Raw genomic sequence first — 25,567 nt, forward strand, 5'->3', positions numbered from 1 at the left:
ACCAATCACCCTGACCTAATGAAAAAGTTCTGACTACACCTATGAGGGAGACGGTGACTTTTATGTGTGAAATACACGAAATTCTGGATCAGTCAGAAGCACTGCCAAAATGCAGCTTTGATGATCACGTGATCACATTGACTGGAATCTTGACTGCGATCAGCCCTAGCACCACTATATATGCAAGTCTTACCTGCTAGCCATCTGTCCTTTTTCCTTTTAAGGCTGGTGTTGCCCCTCCTGATCTTACTGCCCTGCGAAGTCGGATTACGGAACTAGAGATGGATCGAGAGGAAAACTTTTGGAAGGTGGAGCAGTACGAGGAGCTCAAAGCAAACAATGGTACTTAAAACTGGGAATTTGTTGTAGCATTATTTTGTTTTCATATCGGAAAATCTGCAGCCGAGGGTTGGGCAGTATTCAAATTTTAACACCGTTTTACTGTCTCCTCATTTCACTGGGTTACATGGTAATGCCGTCACAAATTTTAGACTTACATTCATTGTATCTTGCGCTGACCACCGCCAACCTATTTAATGATCACAGATCTGTTCACTGTGTGTTCCAGTTGTATTTGTAATAATCTTTTGTGTGACAGAGTGCTTTTGAATGTCTGTCACTCCCTAACTGGCGCGTGCTGTCTTTGGTTGAAGTGTGCAGCTGACGTGGGCGCACGCCATGCACTCTTTTTACCCGCAGAGCCAAGCTCCATTTAAACTTTCCCTGCTGACCCGCACAAACGTCTAGTGATCCTACATGTCCACAAACAGTTTCTCTGACTTTTTTATTCCCCCCGTTGTGGGTGCTGAGGGTGCACACTAGACACCTACACGATACATTAACATACGCACGCACGCACGCGCACACACACACACACACACACACACACACACACACACACTAAACGCTCACCTGTGTACTGCCATCTCGGTTTGATGTGTGTCCATGGACGAAACCGAGGCACTTCCTAATTTTTGGTATAAATGGAGCTATGTGTCGTGCTTCTGGAGGTCATATGACTATGGACTTAGCTGTTCTATAATAGTAGTTGGTAAACTTTTTGGACTCTGCGACACACTCATCTCTTTGTAGCAGTCAGTGGGGGATTGTAGTTCCTCAGATGAGTCCTAAGATGTGAAGTATTTCCATCTCACATCATTACTGTCTTTATGCAGAATTTGTATACAGGCCTCATTGACATTCGCTGCCCTATTGCAGCAGTTTTATTTTTTGGAGGCAATCGATGTACTTGAGTCTCGAGCTGCGCAACTTGCCATCTGGTTTCGTTCCGTCCTTTGGGCGTTTATGTGAATGTCATAAAAACCTACTATTAATTTTAAATTGTTATGGTACTGGTAATGGTTATGATACTAATTGTTACTAATTGTTATAGTAAAACTAGAATTTGAAAACACAACTACAAATGGTATGTGTGCTATCCCAAAAATGTTATATGCACTGCAGTTTTTTAAAATTTTAATGACTGTATTAAAAGCGACACTGTTGCTATTTTTTTCACACCCAGGCATACCGTAACACCGTAATACCACCCAACCCTAACTCAGCCCCACTGGTCTAAACATGGTATTTTGATTAATATTGCGTTCGCGAAATATGAATTAAGCCACAAAATCCACCTGTTTTTATCCATCTCAGGGGGTGGCCATTTTGTAACTATAATGTCATTTTCAATTGACAGTAAGTGGCAAAATGGCTGCCCCATGAGATGGATAAAAATGAGTGGATTTTGCTGCTTAATTCATATTCCACAAATGCAATATTAATCAGAATGCCATGTTTAGACTAGTGGGAGTGCATACAACATATTATTGAAAAGAACATTTTTGGATTGAGTACGACTCAAAAGCTACCACTAAACAATCATTTACATGTATTCTTACACATTGTGTTGATTCATTTACCGACAGAAATGTTGGAGGCTAAACTGATGGTTTATGAGGAACAGCAGAGGTCACTGCAAGCAGACTTGGAACAGTTTACAAAGAGAGCTACCTCTCAGGTCTGGGTTCTAGAATTGTTTTTCAAATGGACTGGCCAACCGTGCATTCTCAGTGAGGTGCTTATTATGCTTATTCTTTCCTGACTTACCCTCTTGACCACAGGCAAGTGAGTCCGGAAGCACTGATGATGCTCAAAGCCAGGTCTTGGAGTGGCAAGAGATGGTAGATGAGGCAGTGAGTGCCAGGGAAGAGAAGGCTTCCATGGTCCTTCGCATTAGCCACATGGAGGAAGAAAGAGAGGGTAAGAGCTTTGCCAGAGGGTGACTAAAAATAATATCACAGGTCTTGAAATCTCCAATAGCATATTCAATCTAATCTATCAGCATTGTGCAATGAGTGCTGAGTGTTAATTTAGATTTTTTTATTTATTTATTTTTTTTTAAATCTTATTAATCTAATTGGATAGACTTGCTTTCTAATCCATGGACATAGATATTTGAAACATGTTACATAAATACATAGTTTAGGCTTACAAACTGGCAACTAAGTGTGAATTCCACCTCTTGTTTTGTCCTATCATTCCACCACCCTCTTTAATTGATACCATAATTAGTGATACAAAAAACATTTTTACATTAAATTAAATTAAACATTTTTATTGTAATGTTTACTATGTGTCCTATTGTCTGAACATTACTTTCCGTTTCTATATTATATTCACTGCTCCCTTCGTTGTTAATGAGGAGTACTTCATTGACCCTGTGCTGTCCCATCATGAGGACCTCTGCCCCCCACTTGCCCTCTCCAGCTCCTGCTCCGTGGATGGGAGTAGCCACAGAACAGTTTCCCATCAGTTTTGTGCACGCAGGCTCTTCCTGAGCTGCAGTGTAGCTCTTACTATCTGTACTGGCTGCAGTTTCCCAGAATGTTGTCTTTAATGGGTTGAACTGCAGCCAGTACAGTAGAAGACTGCACATTTGAGTCTTAGTTTTAGTTCATCTTCCTACCCCACTCTTCGAAGGTTAATTTCCATTAAATTTATTCACACACTGTTTTTCTGTCATAGTTGTTTTAAATTATTTCTCCAATATTTCTTTGTTGACCAAGCTATAATGAATTAAAGTAATAGTTCAAGAAATTCAGTCAGCAATATACTTGTGGTGGAACAGCTGTATGGAAGTGGATCTTTTTTAAAGAGATTATTTTACATTACCCTCAAAGTGAGGAAGGCTGAATTAGCTAAGACTGGTTGTCATAGCCGTTTCACAGTTTCCATAAATTTACTGTCTCAGAGATGTACAGTGAAAAATGGCCTCTATTTGCACCCCACTGCATCTGTGCTGCCACACACCAGTTATGCCTCTGATTGCTTGATAACTTCAACCCCACATTGCATATTAGTACCTTTTCAAAAAGCACTGAGAGATGGGGAAAAAGACTGCCTTGACAAGTTGCAATTGTAATAGTACTGCAGTTCCAGTATCTGGCAAATGCTGCCAATATAACCATTTAACTCTGTTTACAGTTTAAAGGAATGTGTGTAACACATGAACACAAAATGGCTGTTGTCAATAGCATGTATTCTATTTAATCAATATATATATATATATATATATATATATATATATATATATATATATATAAAGTATCTGCTTGGCTCTATTCTTTCATTTGCTACTATTTTATTGTGAGACCTTGTTTAATTTCCTTGTGTCCATTCAACTATTTTCTTCTCTTGCCTTGAGCTGCCCCTTTTGCTTCCACTTTGTCAGCCTGTTGTCACATAAAGGATGGGAACATGTTTTGTACATGATTTAGAAAAAGCCACATCGAGGATCTTTCATCCAGTTTGACAAAATGAAAATCTTGCTGCAATTAAAAGAACCAAAACATTCTTACTGTAGTCAGTGATCATGATGATGATTGGCTTCTATAATGATTTATGAAAATTGGTCTGTTTCTCCTGCCTTCAGTCAAGTTTCTTCTCTTGTGTCCCAAATGTTTGAGGCAGTCACTTTTTCATTCTAATGTGCCGGTAAACCATGTGCAAGCTCCGACCACAGTTTTTCAGCGTGTTCTTCTTATTTCCCGCATTGTTTCTCTTCTTTCTCAATATTCACTCAAATATTTACCCGCATTATATTGTCTTCACTGTTTGTTTAAAAAAACAATTTTAATGGCAATCTCCCTCCACCCACTACTATCACTATCTGTGATCACAGTTCTTCACTGAACTCTATCAGTATCTTCCTGTTTTATCTACAATCCAAACTTTGTTTCACGCCATTTTCCATCCATACCTACATCCTCAATCCAACCCAAATACCCACTATCCCTGTGGCACAAAACTGATTGAGGATGACTGGTTCTTTCCTGGCTGCTCCGATCCAGCACTGGCTACTCGGCAGCAGGGGTTGGAGGAGGAGCTGGCTCAAGCTCAGGGGCTCAGCCAACACAGGGCACACAAGAAGCTGGCTGTACTGGCCCAAAGAAGCGTGCAGGTAGGCACATACACTGCATTATTGTGAGTTTACTGTTTGCTGTTAGTTGTGTCATCACATATTACATGTATTTGTGCATTCAGGTTTACCCTGACATTTTAATTGACTACGAATTCCCTTTTGTAAAATTCATTAAAGTTTGTTCTAAAAAAAATCAATATACCCATATAGCCTTATGTTCTCTTCATTGTTCTCCATGATGTATTTACAGCGTCCTGCAAGGGTTATGAGATGCATACTCATATATGTGTTTTGCTCTCAAGACATTAGCATTTTAAGTAATTTATTAGTTATAAGTAGACTACAGTCGTTGTAGATTCACATAATGTATGCATTACCAATAGGCCAACTTCTATAATAATCTCTGCTCTAAGTTAATTTACTTGCCAGACTTAGAATAGTATTACTTTAAAGATACCAGTAGTTGTTTTATATCATCTGTTTGATAGAATTGTTCTTGCGCATAGGAGGATTTTGAATTTGATGGAAAAGCCCCATTCCAGGACTACCAAAGCACCTCGGAGAGCACAACTCCAATGGAAGGAGAAAATATGGGAGGTTGGTGGCCTGAGTACAGTACACCTGACACAGGTGGGAGAACCGCTAGACAGTTTACACCAGCATGTACCTGGTTGTCCTCACTTTTGGGTTGATCTTTTGTTTATCATAACATTATGCAGTAATTACCGGTACATGTTTTGTTTTGTTTGTTTTGTAGCTGTTTGTTTTTGTCTTTCCACCATTTATCAGGCCATACTATGTGTGACAAGTAAGGTGTCTTGGTCATGTTTGTTTTCTGAAAATTGTCATACTAAATCAAATGAGGACATTCATGTTTTTACATTTTCACCACAACGTGCATGCTGGTTGAATTGACTAGTTTGCTGGGTTTAGTTTTTTGAATGCACTGAGCTTTGGTGAAATCATATAGCAACATGTCAAAAATGTTGACACACTTTCTCATGCTATTCATTGAGAAACTGTATCTAAACTTTTAAAAGGTATTGTATGTTGCAAGCAAGCCTGTGGTTATTTTTTTCCCCATTGATTGCATGTTGTTGTTTTTTGGTGGTGGTGGGGGTGGCTGGATGTACACGACATGCTTCAGATGACCCAGTTCACTTTTCAATTTCAAAACTACAGAAAATTTCCTCAACGTAGAACTCCCAATTTGGGGGAAAAAAAGAAGACACTTGGAGAAGGGAACACAGATGGAGAGATACCCTTTCCAGGATGATCAGGTTGCAGTAGTGTCAGGTTCAGCCAACCTAGAACATTTAATAAACAATAGACAAGGAAGGAAGACAAGAGACCTTAGATTATTTTTACTTGTGAGAACGGACAGAGCTGTGCACAGATTACAATCTCCTACCCGCTCTGAGACACACTCTCCCGAGCCCTCTATTTTTATGTTTTACAGGACGTTCCCTAGTTACACAGCCGTTGCTGCACTAAAGGGGAGAGGGGCACACAGCAGCAACATTAAAACCATCACGGTTTTGAGTCATTGCGCAGATAATACAGACATTTTTCTTCGGCGCTCCAACAACAAAATGTTTCAGTGCTTATCTTGTGACAAGGGCACAGTTATTGTTCTGCAGCTGCAGAAGTAGGATTCATGCTCTTTCTCACGCTGTGCTCTTCTTCACAGACAACTTCATGATTCTAACAAGGTTATACTGCTGAATAAATTATTTGCAATACTATAAGAGTAAATATAGGTAATTTATGTTAGGGCTGGGCGATATGGGCAAAAAATAAAATCCCAATTTTTTTCAGTCATTCAGGACGATTACGATTTTAATCTAATAATCCCAACAAAGATTTATTTAAAGATTTAATTTATTCAAAACAATCCTGTGCAAAATGTTCAGACAACAATAATGTATACTGACTCAAAATCTGTTTTAACATAAACGTAACATTCATAGTTAGCAAAATTACAAATCACAGAACCTAAGAACAACACCGTTTAATAATTCAGAAGACAAAATTCGATTTCACGATTTATCAAATTTTCAACGATTCGGTTTTCAAAATGACGATTAATCGAATTCATTCGATTTATTGTCCAGCCCTAACTCCTGTACATTTATTCTAACAAGTAGGTGCAGAATGTGTTGCATTAATATTGTGGTATGATAGATAATCAAATAGATGCTCTTCCATATTAGTTTTAGCTGATTGATTGAAGCACCACAGCTGATTGATATGAAGCACCACAGCTGGACTCCTTGGAAATTGGGCCTACACAGGTCCTGACTGTCCTGGTTAGTCATTGAAGAATCCTCCACTGCAACAGCGATACCCTCAATTCACTCATGGCTACCTAGTTCCGTCTCCAAGCAGGAGAATGGATGGAGACAAGAAAAGTGGCAGTAAGACAGGCCAAAATCCAGGTGTGGTTTAAAAGGACTGCAACATGAAAAATCAACTTTTTGGAGCTTTGAGCCATGTTAAAATACAAATTCCTCACCAAAAACATGACCAAAGTTGTGTTTTCCTCCATTCGCCCCTGTAAGAGAAATTCAAAGTTATTCTGCTCTCCAAGCACCAGCCCCTCCCAACCTGAGAAAACGAGCTGTTGACACGGTTTGACGTCATTGCGTGCTGCCCCACCCCCGCATGGGATAGTAACAAAAATAGCCTTTATCAATAAACATTATGTCCAAATGAATTCAAAGCAATCAATTATTCTTCATATTTACAATGAAATGACAATTGGCTGTCTTAAAAATCCATCGGCTGATTTTAAATGAATGGATGGTGTAGTGGATCGTGCGCTCCCCCCATAAGCAATAGGGTGCGGGTTTGCGACCCGCTGTGGTTCTTTTTTTTCCCCCTCCTCCTTCTTTTCTCTAACCTCTCTGCTCCCCTCCTCTCCCATGATTTATTGCGGCAAGGACCCGTTTTGTTTCAAATGTTTATTCAAGAATTGATGGCTTGCGTGACCAAACGCAGAAATCTAGCAGCCCGTGAAATTTAGACTCCATTTTAAAAATTGGCTTAAAACCTATCTGTGTGTTTCGTGGGCGTTGCGCGAAGCAGCTGACTCGGACTACGTCATGAGAGGGGCGCGGTAGCCACGAGGAGAGGCGGGGTTTAACTGAACCGAGCGTTAGACTTTCGTTCGACTTCCGGGTAAGAAAAATAGCCATCGAAATAACTCCTATTTCATAAGAAATTACATTGCGATTGTGTCAAAGGTAAGATTTCCTCATTATATGCCTATAGTTAACTGTGGAAGGGCTTAAAATACCATGGTGTAGTCCCTTTCAACTAAATGCAAGCGTGTTGAAATAAGGCTTAAGTCAAGATTTAAATGCCGCTACAGACGTAACCGCTGTAATTTCCTCAAGTAGGCATTCCAGAGTACTACAGGCAAATTGAGAATGTTCTAGAATAAGAACCTCTTTTTAGCTGGAGGTTTCACTAAAAGATCAGCATGTTGTAAGCGTAAGGAGGAACATAGTGTACAACTAAAGCAAATCATCGAGATAGGAAGTTGCTAATCCTTGTAATATTGTATTGGAAAGTACCAAAACCTTAAATCACATCTCAGCTGGCAAGGTGGCAACTATAGGGGTAGGATGATCAAACTATCTAGTCTTGGTCATGAGTCTTGCTGCAGCATTTTGTAGTAACAAGATTCTTAAGAATTTTGGAAATAGACATTTGACACTAGTCTATATTTGCTAAGACTCTTAGGATCAAGGGAGTGTTTTTTAAAGGGATACTTGACTCATTAAGCCACTTCAACAGTAAGAAGAAGTTAATCTGATAACTTCATTATTTTTCATGAACAATACATTTTAAATATTTTTTTCCCACTTGCTGCCAACTGAAGATGACATAATCTGTGCTGAGGAACTAGGTAACAACCGATCACGGCTCACCTGTTTTCTGGGTTTGGTCAGCAAACTGAGCCATGATTGGTGGTTACCTTTAATGACCTTTTCTAGTTTTAATCATCACAGTCATTGGCAATGTTAGCTAGAAAGTCAAGCAATCTGGGAAAATTAATGGTTTCAATAAAAAATAAATATGACAATATCTGTGTATACCCTGTAGATTGGCATAGGAGTGTATACCCTGATCAGACAAATTTATTTCTGCTTGTTTTTTTTTCTGAAAATTAAAGATGGTTTGCGGACTGTCGTGGAGGAGCTGGAGCGTGAAAGAAATCAATTACAAGAGCAGATACTGAGCCTGGAAGAGCGCTGTCAAGGTCTGGAAGATCGTCTCCAGCTGCAGGCGCGCATTGAGACTTTACAGGTAATCTCACCCTTCAACCACATGTGAACTATGATCTTAAAGACTTAAGGAAACATCACACCATATCCCCCCTGTACAGCACAACACAGTAAACTAACACTAACATTCACCGACTGATGAAAAAATGCTTAGTCATTTGCATGTCCCTGCCCCCGAGGACTGGGATATTGTAACAAACCCTTCTAACACAGGTGACGTTTGATGTAAATGAAGATGAGCAGCCAAACTGGGTCCCTCAGGTTTGTTCGGTCTTTCACATACAGTAGGTGTGCGCTAGAGAGCACCTCTGGCGGTGACTGCTAATGGTGTGGTGTGCGTGTTTAACCATGAACTTTACATTAGTTGTTTTGTGAACAATGTTCAAACAGAGTCTAATATTCGGTCGACACATGACAGTATAGGTGGCCTTGAACTCACGTAGCAGGGTATTTTTTAAACCAAAATTTTATCCCCCCTCCTCGTCGTCCCCAATACCTTATTTGTTAAAAAAAAAAAAAAAACATAAATGCGCACAAAAACGGGAAGTGCGTTTTTAATCTCATTTAGATGCATGCCAAGCCTCTACTTAAGCCAAATACTGCTCGACTGTTGATATCACTTCCACCATACATCACACAAAGACGGACTGTCAGAACACACAAGACTTTTTCTTTCTTTTTTCTTTCTTTTTTGAGAAACAGCTTAATGCCCATAAAATCCAAAATACGGTGGCAATTGTTTTGATATTTTCAGAGGATGAAATTGACAGGAGTAGAGATGTGCATGTGAATTTTGGTGACAATTCATAGCATTTTTGTGTCATTAAGCAACTTTTGTACATTTTCAGTTGTGCTCATAAAGCACAATTGTATGTTTGTAAGTGACGTGTGTAGAGCGATGACGCAAAACTCCGTTTACGACAGTCACACGCAAACGCACATCTGGAGAAATCCGCTTTGGCCGGAGTTTTTGGATACATTTGTTTTTAATGGAAAAAAAACAACCCCGGGACGTGTGGATAACAGGACAAAACGCAGAAAAATATCTCCTGTTTGCAAAACCCCCCGGCTACGTGTAAACAGGGCCTTAGACTTGAATTATTTTTTTGATCATCATTATGTCATTGACATCTGTGTGCAGTGGTAATTATACACATGGACAAAATTGTTTGTTTTTAGTTTAGTTTTTAGTTTTGCTATTAGTTTTTTCTTAATACTGTATTTTTCAAGTGCATTATTTAAAAAAATCCCTAAGTATTGTATAATACAGTAAACTAACTACAGCAATACTAAAATAAATTTAAAATGAGTCCTGAAAGCTTATGTGTGATATTAATTGACAAAGATAAAACGAAGGACATTTTCGCTCATATTATATATGTTATAGTTTTAGTTAATTTTATTAACGTAAGATATAGTTTCAATTAGTTTTCTTTTTTTTAACGCATTTTTATTTTATTTCATAACATAAATGTCTCTTAAATTTTAGTTTTAGTTATTTCGTTTTTGTAAACTACTGGTAGTCCTCTAGTTACAAACATTGGACTTACGAACATTCACAGATACGAACAAATACTGACTGATATCATAAAATGCTGTATTGTGCTTGCAAGTTCATATTTTTAAGTGTGCACCACATCATATGTTACGATACTGTACTGTAAGGTGACCGTAAATATTGGTTTCAATACCGAGGTGCGCCCTGAGTTTTTCAGTAAAAATGTAAAAACAGTGTAGCATCTACGGGTATATTTACCTTCAACACTGGGATGCCGTTGTAAAAACCTCGGGGAATCGAGTGATAATTCATCCTGCATTCGGTTTCAAAGCCGTCGAAATCTTCGACATCCTCATTGTCTGCAAATATATGTCTTAACGGTATATCATTGTCAAATGGTTCCATTGTTTCGAAGTCCGCGACGTCCATCACTACTGTCATCTATTTCATAACTCACGAATCAGCGTTTCACAGCCATTCACTTTCCCAGCTTTAGAGGTAGAAACGCGGTAATGCGTTCCTGACCTGAATAGGTTAAAGTAGTCGCTGTGTTGTTTGGTGACATGGTGTGTACTACACTAAACATGGACCAGAGGAAGCAAAGGAGAGAGTTGTCTCAGAAGATTAAAAGAAAATTATAAACAAACATGTTAACTGTAAAGTCTACAAGACCATCTCCAAGCAGTTATATTAGGCAGAAATTTAGGATCCATGGGACGGGGCTGTAGCCAGCTTCCCTCGATGTCGCCGCAGGAGCAATATTGATGACAAATTGAAGAGATGGATAATACAAATGGTAACAAGAGAACCTAAAAAAAAACATCAGAAAAATTAAAGGTGGCCATGGATGAGGCTCTGTTATGTTCTGGTGCTGCTTTGGCATCTGTCACAGGATGTCTTCAATCTGCAAACAGTATAATGAAATGTCAAGACTATCACGGTATTATAGAGAGAAATGTGCTGCCCAGTGTCAGAAAGATTGGTCTCAGTCACGGGACATGGGTCTTGCAACAGGACAATGTCCCAAAACACTCAAGAATGGCTAAGAGCAAAACATTAAACTATTGTGTAGTGGCTTACAATTATGAGTCCTGATCTAAATGCTATTTAACATCTGTGAAAGGAGCGGAAACAGACCATCTGCAGAAACCACCTTTTCAAGCCTGAGGCAACTGGAGCAGTTTACTCATGAAAAGAGGGCCACAAAAATCTGCTGAGAGGTGTAGCTGTTTCATTGAAAGTTCCAAAAAATATTTGATTGCAGTGATTACCTCAAAAATGTTGTGCAACAAAATATTAAGTTAGGGTACCATCATTTTTGCCTAAAAAAGTTTAATGGGTTTGTTTTTTAAAATAATTCTGGTGAGCCACAATTAAAAAAGAGTGTCTGATTTTTATTGGTTAATTTTCATAAAATGTTGAATTCATAAAATGTAACTGATTACTTTTGTCAGATCCAGGTAATTTCTGTGACCGACAATGTGGGATTTTCTTTCATGAACATGTGTACCAACAATTTTGTCCACTTGTGTATGTCCAGGATTTAATTAAATTATTTAAATCCTGACGTTCCTAATGTTTCTGCCCTTACAGAATGAGACAGATAAATTACAGACCCAACTTGCCAGTGTGCGTAGTCAACATAACAGGGAAGCAGAAAAACATCAGCTGGTGGTTAGCAGCCTCAATGAACAACTTAAGGGGTAGGTTATTCCAAGTGAAGATTAAAATGTGTTTTTTTTAATATGATGATTTAATATGACTATTTTGTTATATTATTGTAAAGTTTTCAGTGCTGTTTCGTAATTTAAGATTACACTACACTGGTCAGTAACAGTATGTCAATTGCCTGAACATAAATGACTACTGTAATATTTAAAGTTTGGGAATATTGATGTTATAACATTGCTTGACGCATTATCTCCCATTTTACAAGGAAACAGGTATTTACTATTCATTTGAGAAGATTAATAGTCCTTGTATGCCTATTGTTTTTAGGCTCAGTGACACACAAGAATGCCTGGAAAGCTCACTCATTGAGAAGGAACACATCTTAGCCAAGACATCGGAAAAACTTGAGCTCATCAACAGCCTCAAAGAATCGTTGAGTGAAAAAGAGATTCAGTACAAAGAGATGTCTGACAAACTTCTTCAAACAGAGCAAGCTGTAAGAGTTAGGAATCTTTTTTTTATTTTTTATTATTCAGCTGGGCATACTGTATACGTTGTGCTAATTAAACCCCTTCTAAACACTTGGAACACGTAATAAGTTTAACTTTTAAAATACATGACAAATAAGTACCAAGCTGCTGATTATAGACTGTATACATACTCAAACTGCGCTCCAGCAGCACATGTAGGTGTGTTCGGAAATACACTCCAAGCGCTCTGTTTCACTCGGACCATTCAGAAACTCCAAACATTATTCAAATGTGCCGTTTGGTTATTCACAGTACCACAGAATAAGTAGCCAGTGCATGCAGTTAAAGGACATTATAAACAGCTGAGATCAGATGACCGAAGCACCAAGCTCACTCTTCACCATGGCAGCAGACGAAGGCGACAATATGGCAGCTATAAACTAGTTGTAATTTTTTCTTTTTACAGTTGTATCTTAGAGTTTACTTTAACTAGTACTACAATTCCGTGTTGCATTGTTGCCAAAAGGTACAATCCTGGTGGATTCATAAGCCTTTTAGATCCTTGTTATTCAAAGTTGCCATGTCCATCATGCCTCTTCGTTGTCTACGTCTTCTTCGTTTTAATTTTTACATTTTAATACGTCGAAGAAGAAGACAGAGAAGAAGAAGGACGGAAGTCAGGGCAACTTATGTTTTCACTCTCAATAACAAGGATCTAAAAGGCTTATCTAAAATCCATCAGGATTAACACATAATTGTAGTTAAGGTAAGCCGTTTTAGAATACAACTATAAAAAAAAAATTAAAAAAATGATTTTAGCTGCTGCTAGTTGATAGACACCAGATTGCCGTCCTCGTCTGCTGCTGTGGTAAAGAGCAAGCACGGTGCTCCACTCATCAAACTCAGCTGTTTAATTTAAAACTGCATGCACTGTTTTTTCTCCGGGTACTCCGGTTTCCTACTACATTCCAAAAAAACATGCACGGTAGGTTAATTGAAGAGTCTAAATTGTTCCTAGGTGTGTTTGTGAGTGTGAATAGTTGTTCATCTGTGTGCCCTGTGATTGGCTAGCAACCAGTTCAGGGTGTACCCCACCTACTGCCCGAAGACAGCTAGGATAGGCTCCAGCACCCTCGCGACCCTTGTGAGGAATTAGCAGTTTAAAAAATGGATTGTATGGGACGGAGGGCTCCTTATTACTCCTTATTTTGTGGCACTGTGAATAACCGGACGGCACATTTAAACAACATTCTCAGATTCCGAATGGTCTGAGTAAAGCAGCGTGCTTGGAGCGTATCTCCGAACACTCCCATGCTGAGGGAACAGGGATTTTGGGGGCAACGAGCTCTTACATTAATGGTCTCGGTTTTTGCGAAACAATCGTAACCCACACCCCTCCCAAGAAACAATTTTTTTTTTTTTGACAGGTCCGACTTAACCTCAACCTTAATTTTTACTGAGTTACTGCAAAGAGCCACATTACACACATGGGCACACGTAAACTGTACCCGTCCCGTTTAGCGAACTCCTTCAGTGTATGCCTTTTTAGCCCATGCAATGTTCCAAGAAAGTTGATAGGAATGTTTTATGCATTACACAAATAAAATGACATGTATGCCCAGCTTTAGCCATTCATAGTGATGTATGTGGCTTTATATTGGTTAATCTAATCGTTTCGTTTCTTATACTCAGCTTGAAATTGTTTCCAAGAAAAGCAGTATCTCAGAGAAACACTGCTCTGAGTTAAAAGCAGAAGTCACTGATCTCACACAGAAGCTGAGTGGGCTGAGAGACAAGGTGCGCCTTAGTCTATCTCTTTTTAGATATTCAACTAATTTTGGCAGGTTTATATTTTGCTTTTGTGAAAAAAACGTATCCCTTGATCTCTTGATACTTAATCTGATTTTTTTTTTGCAGACACAGAAGCAAGACATCATTTTAGACACATTACAAACTGAGGTTGACCAAACGAATGAGGAATTAGACAAGTTAAACACGTCACACTTGGAAGAAAGGGCCCAACTCATTCATGATCTTCAAAGTTGTGAGCGGGAGATCGATATATTGAAAGATATTCTGTTGGAAAAAGATAAAGCACTCAATGGCAACATTTTGGAATATACAGAACAGGTTACATTTCTCAAGCAAGAGCTTCGACTCAAAGAAGAAAACTTGGTTCAAGTAGAAAATGCACTGACCAAGGCAAATCGAGAAGCCACAATTGTTAGAGACTCGCAGACTGCAGATCAGCAAGCCCTTAATAGTAAAATCGCAGAGCTTGTTGGGAATCTAAAGGATGTTGAGATGGAGTTAGATAAGGCCAAAGAAGAAAGCAAGTCTAAAGCAGCAGAGATGGACTACCTGATAAAACAGGCCAAGGACGATAAGAAAACTATTCAGGACCTCCAATCTAAGACTCAAAAACTGATTGTGAACCATCATACTGAACTTTCTGAATGTAAAACAGTCATCTCTTCGTTAAAGGAACAACTGACCTTAGCTACTCAAAGGCAACAAGAGTCTAATGAACTCATTTTGCAGCTCAAGGAAATAAAAGCTAACAATGACAAAAATATTCTTAATAAAGAAGAGACATATGAAAATGAACTTAAAACTATAAAGCATGAGCAGAACAAACTCCTATCCCAAGTGGAAAAATACAGTCATGACATGGAGTCGTTGTCCAGAGAATTAAAGGAACGAATACAGAGTGAGGACAATGTTCAAGAAGAGATGGAGAAATGCAAAAAAATCATAGCATCGCTAGAAAGCCAACTGAAGGCAAATAATGAACAGGCAATGGATGACAGACAGAGCTATGGCGCTGAATTGCAAGCCAGGGAATCAGAAAATAAGAAATTGTGCAAAGAACTTGATGACAACATTGAAAATATGTTCAAAATGAAGGATCTCTTAAAACATATGGAGACTGAGAAAGAGCAGTTGCAAGAAAAGCTTAAAAATCTCAATGAAAACCTTGAACTGCAGAATCTGAATGGAAACCAACTTAATGAAAAGGTTGCATCTGCTCTTGAACTTAACAACAATCTAAAGAGGCAAGTGCAAAACTTAACAAAGGAAAACACAAGACTTGAACTGGAAGTAACTGAAAGAGTAGCGACAATTTTAGAAATCAAAAACGAAAGAGATTTTTTGCATGTCAAATTATCCGCATTAGAATCGCAACATTTACAAAACAACACTATTATTTGTGAATTAGAAAAAAATAGAGAAGATTTAATTTTACAAAATACTGATTTAAAAAGAGTTCTTGAACAAAGCACACTCTCAAACAATGAGGTTGTCCTGGTCAAAACAAATGAATGTAGTAATCTCAACCAGTTACTCAGGGAGAAGGAAGACACCATCACACAACTGCAAGGCCAATTACAGAGCTACATTTCTGAGGTAGATGAGTTAAGCATTACCGTAGGAAAAAAACAGCAGCTTGCTGCTGATCTTGAAGCAGAATTGGAGGCTCAAAGAAGTGAGGAAATGCAGCTGAAAGAGACATTATCTCTTCTTCAAGAACAGGACTGCAGTCTGAAGTCTGAGTTATTGGAGAAGGATACAAGTTTGACGGAAAAACAGGAAGAGTGTCATCATTTGCAGAATGAAATTATTTTCCATAGGAATTCTGTGTCTAAGCTCCAAGTGGAAGTTGAATCACTTAATTCTGAACGCGCTCAGCTTTCCAAGGATCTTGGCGAAAGAGAAATGATGGTGACAAATATAGCACAGCAGTGCCAAAAACACAAAAATGACCTTGACAATGTAAACAAGACTGTCAAAGCTCTAAAAAATGAAATCAATGAAAAGGAAGAAAAGTCCAGAAAACTCAAATCAGAAGCAGACTCCAGAGAAACCGAGCTGAGGACCATTAAAAGTGAAATGCATACAATTGCAGAAGAAAACAAACAACTTCATGCAGATTTCAAATCCAGAGAAAATGAGCTTGACAAGAAAATACATATAGTTTCAAACCTTGATCAACAGCTCACAGTCACTCTTGAGCAGAACTCTAGTTATAGCATGAAGATAACTAGTCTAATGGAAAATAATGAACATCTAGAAAAAGAGTTAGCACAGAAAATTTCATTGGCTTTTGAATTAAACACTGAGATTAGTCTGCTCAAAGAACAGAAATCTGAACTTGAGGTAAAAATAGCAAATGATAAGAAGATAATTAATGATCTTCTGAATGAAAAGAATGAGCTTATTGGTTCATTAAGTAATGCAAAGCAGGCCCTCCAGGAGAAGGAAATGTCTAATGAAGAGTGTTTACCTCAGAAAACCAATGAATGTAGCACTCTTTCAAAAACACTGAGTGAGAGGGATCAGCAGATTCAAACATTGCAGGAGCAAGTTAATGACCTAAAAATACAAATTAGTCAGTTAAACCTCTCAATGGTTGAGAAAGAAGAAATTTTGGTAGAAAATAATTCCCGTTTGGATGCCCAGCAGATCCAGCAAATGCAATTGCAGGACACCATATCTATGCTTCAAGAACAGGGGTCTGTACTAAAGACAGCGCTAATGGAGAAGGACACAATGCTTCAACAGAAATCAGATGAATGTATTGTTCATCAGAATGAAGTCATGCTACAGAAAGACCTTGTGTTGCAGATGCAGTGTGAGGTTGACTCAGTCAGGCAAGAATGCTTAGAGACAAAGCAGCAGATAGAACAAAAGGAACATATGTTAAAAGATATAACAAGTGATTTTGAAAACCAGAAAGAAGAGCTAAATCAACGTAGTCAATCCATGATTGAACTTGAGAGTCAACATGTAGCTACGAACAAAAGTTTAGAAGAGTTGCAGATTAAAATTACCAACCTAAAGGATTCTGTAGAGACGCTCACTTTAGAAAATCGTCAACTAACACAAGAGAATGAACTAATAAAAGGTGAGGTAATTAATTTAAAAGATGCAATTCAAGCACTAAATGATCAGAATGTAAGATTGACATCTGAGCTTCAGAAATCTTATATAGAGCTTTCCAAAGCACACGAAGAACATGCACATCTAAAAACGGCAGTTAATGATAGCAAACTCCAAATTAAAACTGCACAGTCAGAGAAGGAACATCTTAATTTAACCATCCAAGGAAAAGATGACTCCCTTAAAGAACTTGAAAGTAGGATTTCTGAGCGGGAGGAGCAGTTGAGACAGAAAGATAATGAAACGTTTAGTTTAAGGGGTCAAGTTACAGAGCTCGGAGATTCTGTCTGCAAACTTAGAGATCAAGTCCAAAGTCTTACTACAGAGTCAACAACACTAAAAAATATAATGGAGAGAAAAGAGCAGTCTTGTCTTGAGGATCAAAGAAATGTCTCGCTTGTGACTGAAAAATTGACAGTTAATCTCCAAGACAAAGGAAAAGAGTGTGAGCGCTTAAAAGAACAGATTTCACACCTTGAAGAATCTGCTTTTAAAATTAACAATACCCTGCAAATGCAGATAACAGAAACAAAAGATCTTAAAAAATCTTTAGAAGAAAGAGACTGTAGTCTTATGGAACAATCACAATCTCTTCAAAATTTACAGAGAACGGCCGATGAGTTGTTACTTTTCAAAACTCAGTTCATGAAAAGCACAGAATTAGTGTCACAATTACAAAGTCAAATGCAAATACTGTCCTCTGACGCTTCCGACCACAAAAAGTCAGCTGAAGAAAAACAAAGTGCCCTTAATAACCTACAAGAAAAATATGCAGCCAATTTGGAGGATTTGCAGGATATGAGAAAGCAACTGTCCCAAAGGTCTGACACAGCAAAGATCACCATAGAAACTTTGAGAGATGAGCTGTCTTCAAACCAACATAAACTTGAGGAGACAAGGAACCAGAGTTCCCAGCTGTCAAAAGAAAAGGATGAAGCATTTGCCTCTCACCAAGCAAGTGTCACTCTATTGACAGTTGAAATAGAAAGACTAAAAGCTCAGCATCTTCAAGTTGTGGCGCAAATGAATGCATTGACAGAAAACCTGGAGCAGAGAGAAATGGCTTTACATGCGATTAACAATCAGTACACAGCCCAAGCCAAACATACATCTCACCTGATTTCTGAAATACAGAGACTTGAATTGCACAATAAGGAGCTTAATGAAGAGATTAGTTTGTCAAGGGAAGAGCACCAGAGGTCTCTCACAGCTGTCAATGATGATAATAGACGCTTAGATGAGGATTTTAGAAAACATTTTGCAGAGAAGGAAGAACTGGAGAGGCGACATCATCAAATTTGTGAATCCCAGAGGGAGCTGAAAGTTCAATTGGAGCAGAAGTCCAGCAGCATGAGTGAAAGCATCCAGCAAATGGTGTATGACAAGGAGAGCCTTCAAACAAAGGTTAGTGCTCAAGATGAGGAAATGTCTCGGTTAAAAGATAGTAATCATAAGATGGAGCAAATTCTGCAGGACACTGAAAAAGAGTGGCTGCTAGTCCTAGATAGAGAAAAACATGATAAGAAGCTACTTGTAGAGCAACTGAGTAATGTTGAAAATGAAATTGCGTCTAAAGATGTTAAGGTAAATGCTTTGAAACAGGACCTAGACAGTTTGCAAGACAAACTGGCTGAAGCATTCTCCGCTATTAAAAAAGGTTCTGATCTGCTTAGTGCAAAAGAGTTTGAGGCATCAACGTCAAGGATACAACTTGAAAAGGTCTTGGTATTAGTCAAGGAAAAGGATAACGAGACAAAAAATTTGAAACGGGCACTTAAAGCTGTGGAACAGGAGTTAGAACAACTTGCAGCAAAATTCAGTGGCGCTGACATTGTCTTCGCCAATTTACATGAAGACCAATCACATTTACATCAAAAAATAAAACAAGTTGAAGCAAGTCATTACTTTGAGGTAGATGCTTTGAAAAATAAATTTGACAGTACTATAGCAGATTTTCAAAAAATGCAAATTGCAATTTATAAAGAAAATAATAGTAATTTTGAAAAAAGTCAAGAAATTACACTTTTACAGGAAAAAATTGATAATTTACAAACTCATCTGAAGATTGAGGCAGAAAAAGTGACAGAAACTTCTCTCGAACGCTCAAAGTTACATGGCGAACTTAAAACAAAAGACGATCAAATCAACTCCATGACCATTCAGATTAGTCAGCAAAAGGAATTACTTGTTGGGCTTAGTCAACAGTTAAAAGAAAAGGATGCATCTATCTCCCAAGTCATGGAGTCTGCTTTAAATGAAAGAGTGAAACTTGATAGCCAAAATGCATATCTATCAAAACAACTAGCAATTATACAACACGATTACTGCACATCCACTCAGCAGTACAAGGAGATTTCGCTGCAACTAGAAGAAAGTAATTCATGTTTGCTCAGGGAGAATGAAATTAAGACTTCGGAAAAGCTTGAACTGCTAAAAGAAAACAATGACCTAAAATGTGAGATAGCAAGGCTTTCTAAAGAAAAAGATATAATAAAGAAAAAACTTCAAGCTTCCCTCCTCATTCGAAAGGATCTGTTGAAAAAAATTGAAGACTTGGTAAAAAAATATGACAGTATAAATAATGATTCTGATATTTCACGTTTACAAGACAAACTAATGGAAACAACAACACAAGCTCATTCTGCAGCAAAAGTGTATGAAGAAAGGATTTCTCTTATTGAAAAGGAATGCCTTGATAAAGAAAGGGAAATTTATTATCACAAAATGCAAACTGAAAAACTTGAACAACTCGAATCTGAAAAAAACATTTTGCAATCGACAGTAAGTGAAAAAGAAAGTTGTTTGGCAGAAATGCTGCAAAAACTCAATGCGAAAAGTGTCCTAATCCAACAGCTTCAGGCAAGTGCTGCTGAGCAAGAAGATATTTTTGAACAGGATAAGAAGAGCCTGATGAAAAATTTGGAAGAGCTTCAGAAAAAAATCACAGGATGTGCAGATCAATCTAAAGATGGAGCTTTCTCCAATACTAATGCTGCTGAGTTAGAGAACAAGCTTGCACAAATGAAGCAAGAAAGGGGATTGTTACAGAAAAAGACCCAGGCTGCATTACTAGCACGAAAAGAGACTCTGAAGAAAGCTCAAGAAAATGAAAAACAATTAACCAAAGAATTAAACGAAGTGCAAGATAACTATAAGGCTCTCTTGGAACAACACCGTCAGCAGACAAATGAGTTCACTGCCATTCAGGTAACATATAATGAGAATCTTGGGGAACTGGAGCGACTCCAGAGAACCTTATTTTCTAATTTAGATGAACTGAAGATTTTAAGACAGCTTGTTCAGGAGAAGGATGAAACTGTGCAAGATTTAAAGAATTCTCTGGCAGAGAGTGACACACAGTCCCATTCTCTAGCACAATTGGAAATTAAAGACAAAGCTCAAGGAAAGGAGGAGGAAAGAGCTGAAACTTTGGCCCCGGATCTCCAAGCTCACAGGGTTTTTAAAGAAGATACAGCAATGGTTGTAAAATGCCAAGAAATATTTAAAGGTGTTAAGGTAATGCTCAAACAGGAGAAGCAAAGTCAGCTGAAAACAAATAATGTAATGTATCAAGAAACGGAAAAAAACAAGATTCATTTGGATCAAGTGTTAACCATTCAGAGAGTTTTGGCAGAGGCACAGCAACGGTTGTGTGAGAAGGAATACAGTTTGACTAAGATACTTGAACAAACACAGTTGGGCTATGCTGAAACAGAAACAAATGTGGTATCTTTGAAGCAAGACAATGCAAATGCCTTGAGAATAATTGATGAACTCAGGACCGAGTTAGGAATGCTTCATACAGAGCTGAACCAGTGCAAGTGTGTCAAAGAGCTGATATATGAAGAGATTCCTGAAAGGTCCATCAAGGAAGAACATGTAAACAGGTCTACGGAAGACATTGAATCAGCTCCGAAACATAAAGCTAAGCTCGCGATATCAGAAAAGGATGAGCTGATTGCCTCACTTCAATTGCAATTACAGCAGCTATGTACAAACCATGAAATTTCCATTATGAGGATGAAAAGAGAAATTGAACATCTTCATAAATCTCAAGAAGATCGTGGCAAAGTAAATGATCAGGATAACCAAAATAAAATGACACTATTAACCAAGAAACTTCAAGCTGCTTTAGTCTCAAGGAAAGAACTCATAAAGGAAAAGGTATCATTGCAAGAGGAAGTTGGAAATTTGTCAGCAAAAATCAACACTAAGGAAGCTGAATGTCTTGCCCTGGAATCCTCATTTTCAAGACTAAAACAACAAAATAGAGATCTGGAAATTGATATGAAGTGTGTTAACACTGATAAAGAGAAGCTTACTTCTGAAGTAGAGCGTATCCTTAATGACAATTGTAGTCTATCAGACGCATGTGAGAGCTTGAAGCAAACCATAGAGAATATCACCCAGCAGAAGCAAGCATTTTCCTGCCAGCTGGAATCTCTGAAAGACTCTCAGACGGAAGAGCTGACCAAATGGAAATCAAGGCATTCAGAACTTAAACAAGACTATGAGACCCTTTTACAAGCGTATGAGAATGTTGGCACGGAAATGAACAAAATGAGACAACTTCTGGAAGGAGCCAAAAGTGATAGACAGGATGCCCTCAGAAAATTGCACAAATATGAGACTGAGATGAAAATTCTGCAGGGTAAAGCAAGACAAGTGGAGGAGGAACATGAAAGACTTCAAGAGAAAATGCAGACTTTTTCAGAAGAAAAACACGTGCTTGAGGATCTGCAACAAGAAAATGCCAACATTAAAAAACAACTAGCTGAGATCAATGAAACCCACAGGCTGGCAATATGTGACCTGACTGACAAAAATCAACACTATGAGGCTGAAATTTTACAACTGAAGTCGCCACCAGAGGCTTGCAAACACAAGATTACAGATACACAGATTAAAAACGGAGAACTGACTGAAAAGTTTAATGCTTTGGAAAAACAGTGTATGGAATCGAAGGGCATGCAGGTTAAACTCGATAAGGCACTAAGTGCGAATAGTTTATTGACTGCCCAGATTGAAGCCCACAAGGCCAAATTTAGTGTTCAACTTGAAAGCAATAATGTTTTGCAAAAAGAAAATAAATCTCTATCTGAAAACCTTGAAAAAATGCACAATGGTCATGAAATGCAGCTGCGAATAAAAGACGATGAGTTTACGGACATGATGAGTCGGCACAGTCAAGAAACGATTAGTCTTAATGAAAAGGTTAGAATTTTAGAAGATGATAAGTGTCTTCTGCAAGAGGAGCTAGAAAATATTCAAGAGATTTTAGACAAAGTGAAAAATGAAAATGAGTACCTGCAAGCCCAAAACAGCCAGCTATCTTCTAATCTTGCAATTAGCAAGGAGATCAATGACACAGTTCGCCAAGAAAAAGATGAGGGGCATCTAAAATTAGTCAGAGACTTTGAGGATAAGCTCAAATCTGTGCAGCGAGGCAAGGAAGGGTCCAAGAACATGAATAAAGAACTGCAAGGCCTTCTAAAAGAAAAGCATCAAGAAATAAATCAATTGCAACAAAACTGCATTAAATACCAAGAGCACATTTTGCATTTGGAGACCACTTTGAAAACCTCAGAGTTTTCTTGTGAAAACTTGAAAATAGATTTAAGTAAAAGCTCTGACAAGATCTCTGTTGTTGAAGAGCAAAACAAACAAGATGAAGCCAATCTGATCACATGCAAGACTCAAATCCAGGAGGCCACAGAAAGAATAGGAAAGCTTCAGTCAGAAAGAGACCACCTTAAACTAGCTCTAGAAAATGTTAGCTCTGTAGGTGCATTCACAGAGAAAACAAAATTAACGGAAGCTACCGTTGAAAAACAATTAAATTCATTTAAGGACAATGAAGTTATGTTGCAGAAACAGATAGATGATCTAAAGAATTTAAATAATCACGAGAGTAGAAAAGTCACTGAGCTAAAGCAACAAATAGACTTGCAAAATCTGAAGATGACTATTCTAAAACGAACATTTGAGACTAATGAAGTAAAACTGTCTGCTTTATCATCCACTCCTCATGGGGAAAATGCTACAAAACTTTGGAATGATTTGTTTCAAAACTCCTTGCAGCAGAAAGATAACCAGCTCATCGAACAAGGTTCTGCAATGAAAAGATTACTGGATGATATGCGATTGAGCGAAAAAGAGGTGAATGAACTCCGATTAACTAAATTAAGACTGGAGAGTGAACTAAATGGGTATTCAGTTGCTTCTGCTGCTCATCAGAGGCAGATCTTGTTTCTGAGTGCGAGCAATGCGGAACTTGCTGAAACTGTAGAACTTTTGACTGTGCAGGTAAATAATCTCAGTGTTCAAGTTCAAAAAGTACAAGAAGATAGAAGCACTTTTGAAATACAGCTTGCTGACAAAGAAGATGAGATTTCCCATTTGCATCTTCATGGCAACCTGGCAGAAAAGATAAATGCCGACTTGGACTCTCAAATGCTTCTTTTGCAGGCTGAGAATGATAAGTTGCAGGCCGAATTTGAAAACCAAAAGGGAATTTCCTTTCAATTGAAAACCCTTCTTCAAAGCAAAGATGCTGAGATCTCATCTCTTTTGTCCTGTAGGGATGATCATATGTCAGGATATCTTGAGCAACTTCAGGCTAATTGTCACTCAGAAGAAGCTGTCTATGAAGACAGGTTAACAACTTTACAACACCAAAAGGAAAAGGCTGATAAAGAGTTCAGAAAACTTGAGGCCAAACTCAGAAATCTGCAAATTAGCTTGAACAAGTCAGTCCAGGAAAAAGAGCAGGTATCAGCTAAGATGGAAGTTATCAAGAAGTCATTGGCATCTGTACAGAGTGAAAAAGAACGACTGGTGTCTGAATACAGAATACTCGAGGCAAAGAGTCATTTAGAACTTAAAAGTGAAGAGGTCGCGCCTGATAATGTAGGTGGTGCAACTAGAGGCCTTAAATATGAAATTAAGAAATTATTACATCAGATGGATGACCTGAATTCAGAGAACGCTATGCTCAGGGCCCAACTCATTCGTTACAGAGAGGACTTTAATCAAGTTTTATCCCTAAAAGACAATCAGTTGAAAGTTTTGTTAAAAAAACAGGAGGACGTTATACAAAATCTTGAAAACCAAAAGACTGCAGCCGAAAAGCAATACACAGAAGCTCTGTCAGATCTCCAAAAGGAAAGAGAGGTTATTTGTACTTTGAAGGAAGAAGTTTCTAAACTTAGAGCACAGGTGATAAAACTGCAAAGTGAATTAGTGAGTCAGAAGGCTACAAAAGAGGGCAAAGTCGTTGCTGATCTGCAGCAAACTGTGGCGCCTAAAACAGCTGAATGCATTGATCTGCAGCAAAAACTTCTCTCTCAGGAAACCCAAATTGATAACTTAAAGAAACAAATGGAGCTGCTTGAAAATGAAACAGACAAAAAACTAGCTAATGCAGATGATAAAAACAATACTGAACTGGTTGCTTATGAACGTAAGGTGGATCTAATGAGGACTGAGCGAGAGAGGGCTGAGCAAAGGGTCACAGAGCTTGCAAGAGGCCAACTGGAAATGGAGCATCAGTTGTTGGAAGCCCAAAGGCAAAATAAAGACCTAAAGGCTCAAAATGAGTCACTTTGTAAAGCCATGGCAGCCTTGCAGAATGACCGTGACCAGCTTATCGAAGACTTCAAGGTCTTGCAAAACAGCTATGATGAAGAGCTCAAGGAGACTCGGGCAGCTTTGAACAAGGTTGAGCGCAGTTTCCAGGACGCTACATCTGATGTGGCCATGTTTACCAAAGAAAGGGAGATCCATGTTCATGAATTAAGAGCGTTGAGAAGCAAAGATTCTCATGCAGAGCTGAACAAGTTGCTGGGCAAGCTAACAAAAGATTTGACGGAGAAGGAAAAACAACTGCAACAGGTTGTCCTGGAAAATTCCACCTATAGCAGGCAGCTTTCTGCATTCTCCAAATCCATGGCCAGCCTCCAAAATGATCGTGACAGGCTTGTTGATGAGTTGGCAGGGGCTACAAGAGTGGTTGAGTCCAGGCAAGGGTCAAGCCTAAACACTGTCAGGACCATGAGTGTGAAAAGGTCAAAAGGAAGTGATTTCCAGATTGAAAAACATGGGGCGGTAAGTAATGTCTTCAGCAGTGGTTTTATTTTGGCTGTTGCTTGCACTTCATGCCTCGACAGTGTTTTGCATTCAGCTTGTGGGGTCAAGTCAGATTTGCTTTTTTTCAACATGCTATTGCTACCTCGTGCATGGTGTTATGGTGTGGTGCACATCAGCCATTCAG

General features: G+C 38.4%; 1 protein-coding gene across 9 annotated transcripts in view; it reads left to right on the forward strand.

The window, feature by feature from the left end:
• LOC144050542 (uncharacterized) overlaps window positions 1-25,567 on the forward strand; it is a 105,630-nt gene that overhangs the window by 67,630 nt on the left and 12,433 nt on the right. For 4 of the 9 annotated variants that reach the window (XM_077563888.1, XM_077563890.1, XM_077563891.1 and 1 more), the window contains 10 exons: window positions 225-342; window positions 1,929-2,020; window positions 2,124-2,262; window positions 4,353-4,462; window positions 4,930-5,053; window positions 8,604-8,737; window positions 11,807-11,916; window positions 12,212-12,380; window positions 14,047-14,151; window positions 14,272-25,401. In XM_077563888.1, the coding sequence (XP_077420014.1) occupies window positions 225-342; window positions 1,929-2,020; window positions 2,124-2,262; window positions 4,353-4,462; window positions 4,930-5,053; window positions 8,604-8,737; window positions 11,807-11,916; window positions 12,212-12,380; window positions 14,047-14,151; window positions 14,272-25,401 (12,231 nt within the window). Of the gene's footprint in view, window positions 1-224; window positions 343-1,928; window positions 2,021-2,123; window positions 2,263-4,352; window positions 4,463-4,929; window positions 5,054-8,603; window positions 8,738-11,806; window positions 11,917-12,211; window positions 12,381-14,046; window positions 14,152-14,271; window positions 25,402-25,567 lie in introns of those variants that run through there. The other 5 variants (XR_013293868.1, XM_077563894.1, XM_077563889.1 and 2 more) reach the window with 4 other exon arrangements.

Source organism: Vanacampus margaritifer, chromosome 4 (assembly GCF_051991255.1).
Source record: "Vanacampus margaritifer isolate UIUO_Vmar chromosome 4, RoL_Vmar_1.0, whole genome shotgun sequence".
Taxonomy (NCBI): domain Eukaryota; kingdom Metazoa; phylum Chordata; class Actinopteri; order Syngnathiformes; family Syngnathidae; genus Vanacampus; species Vanacampus margaritifer.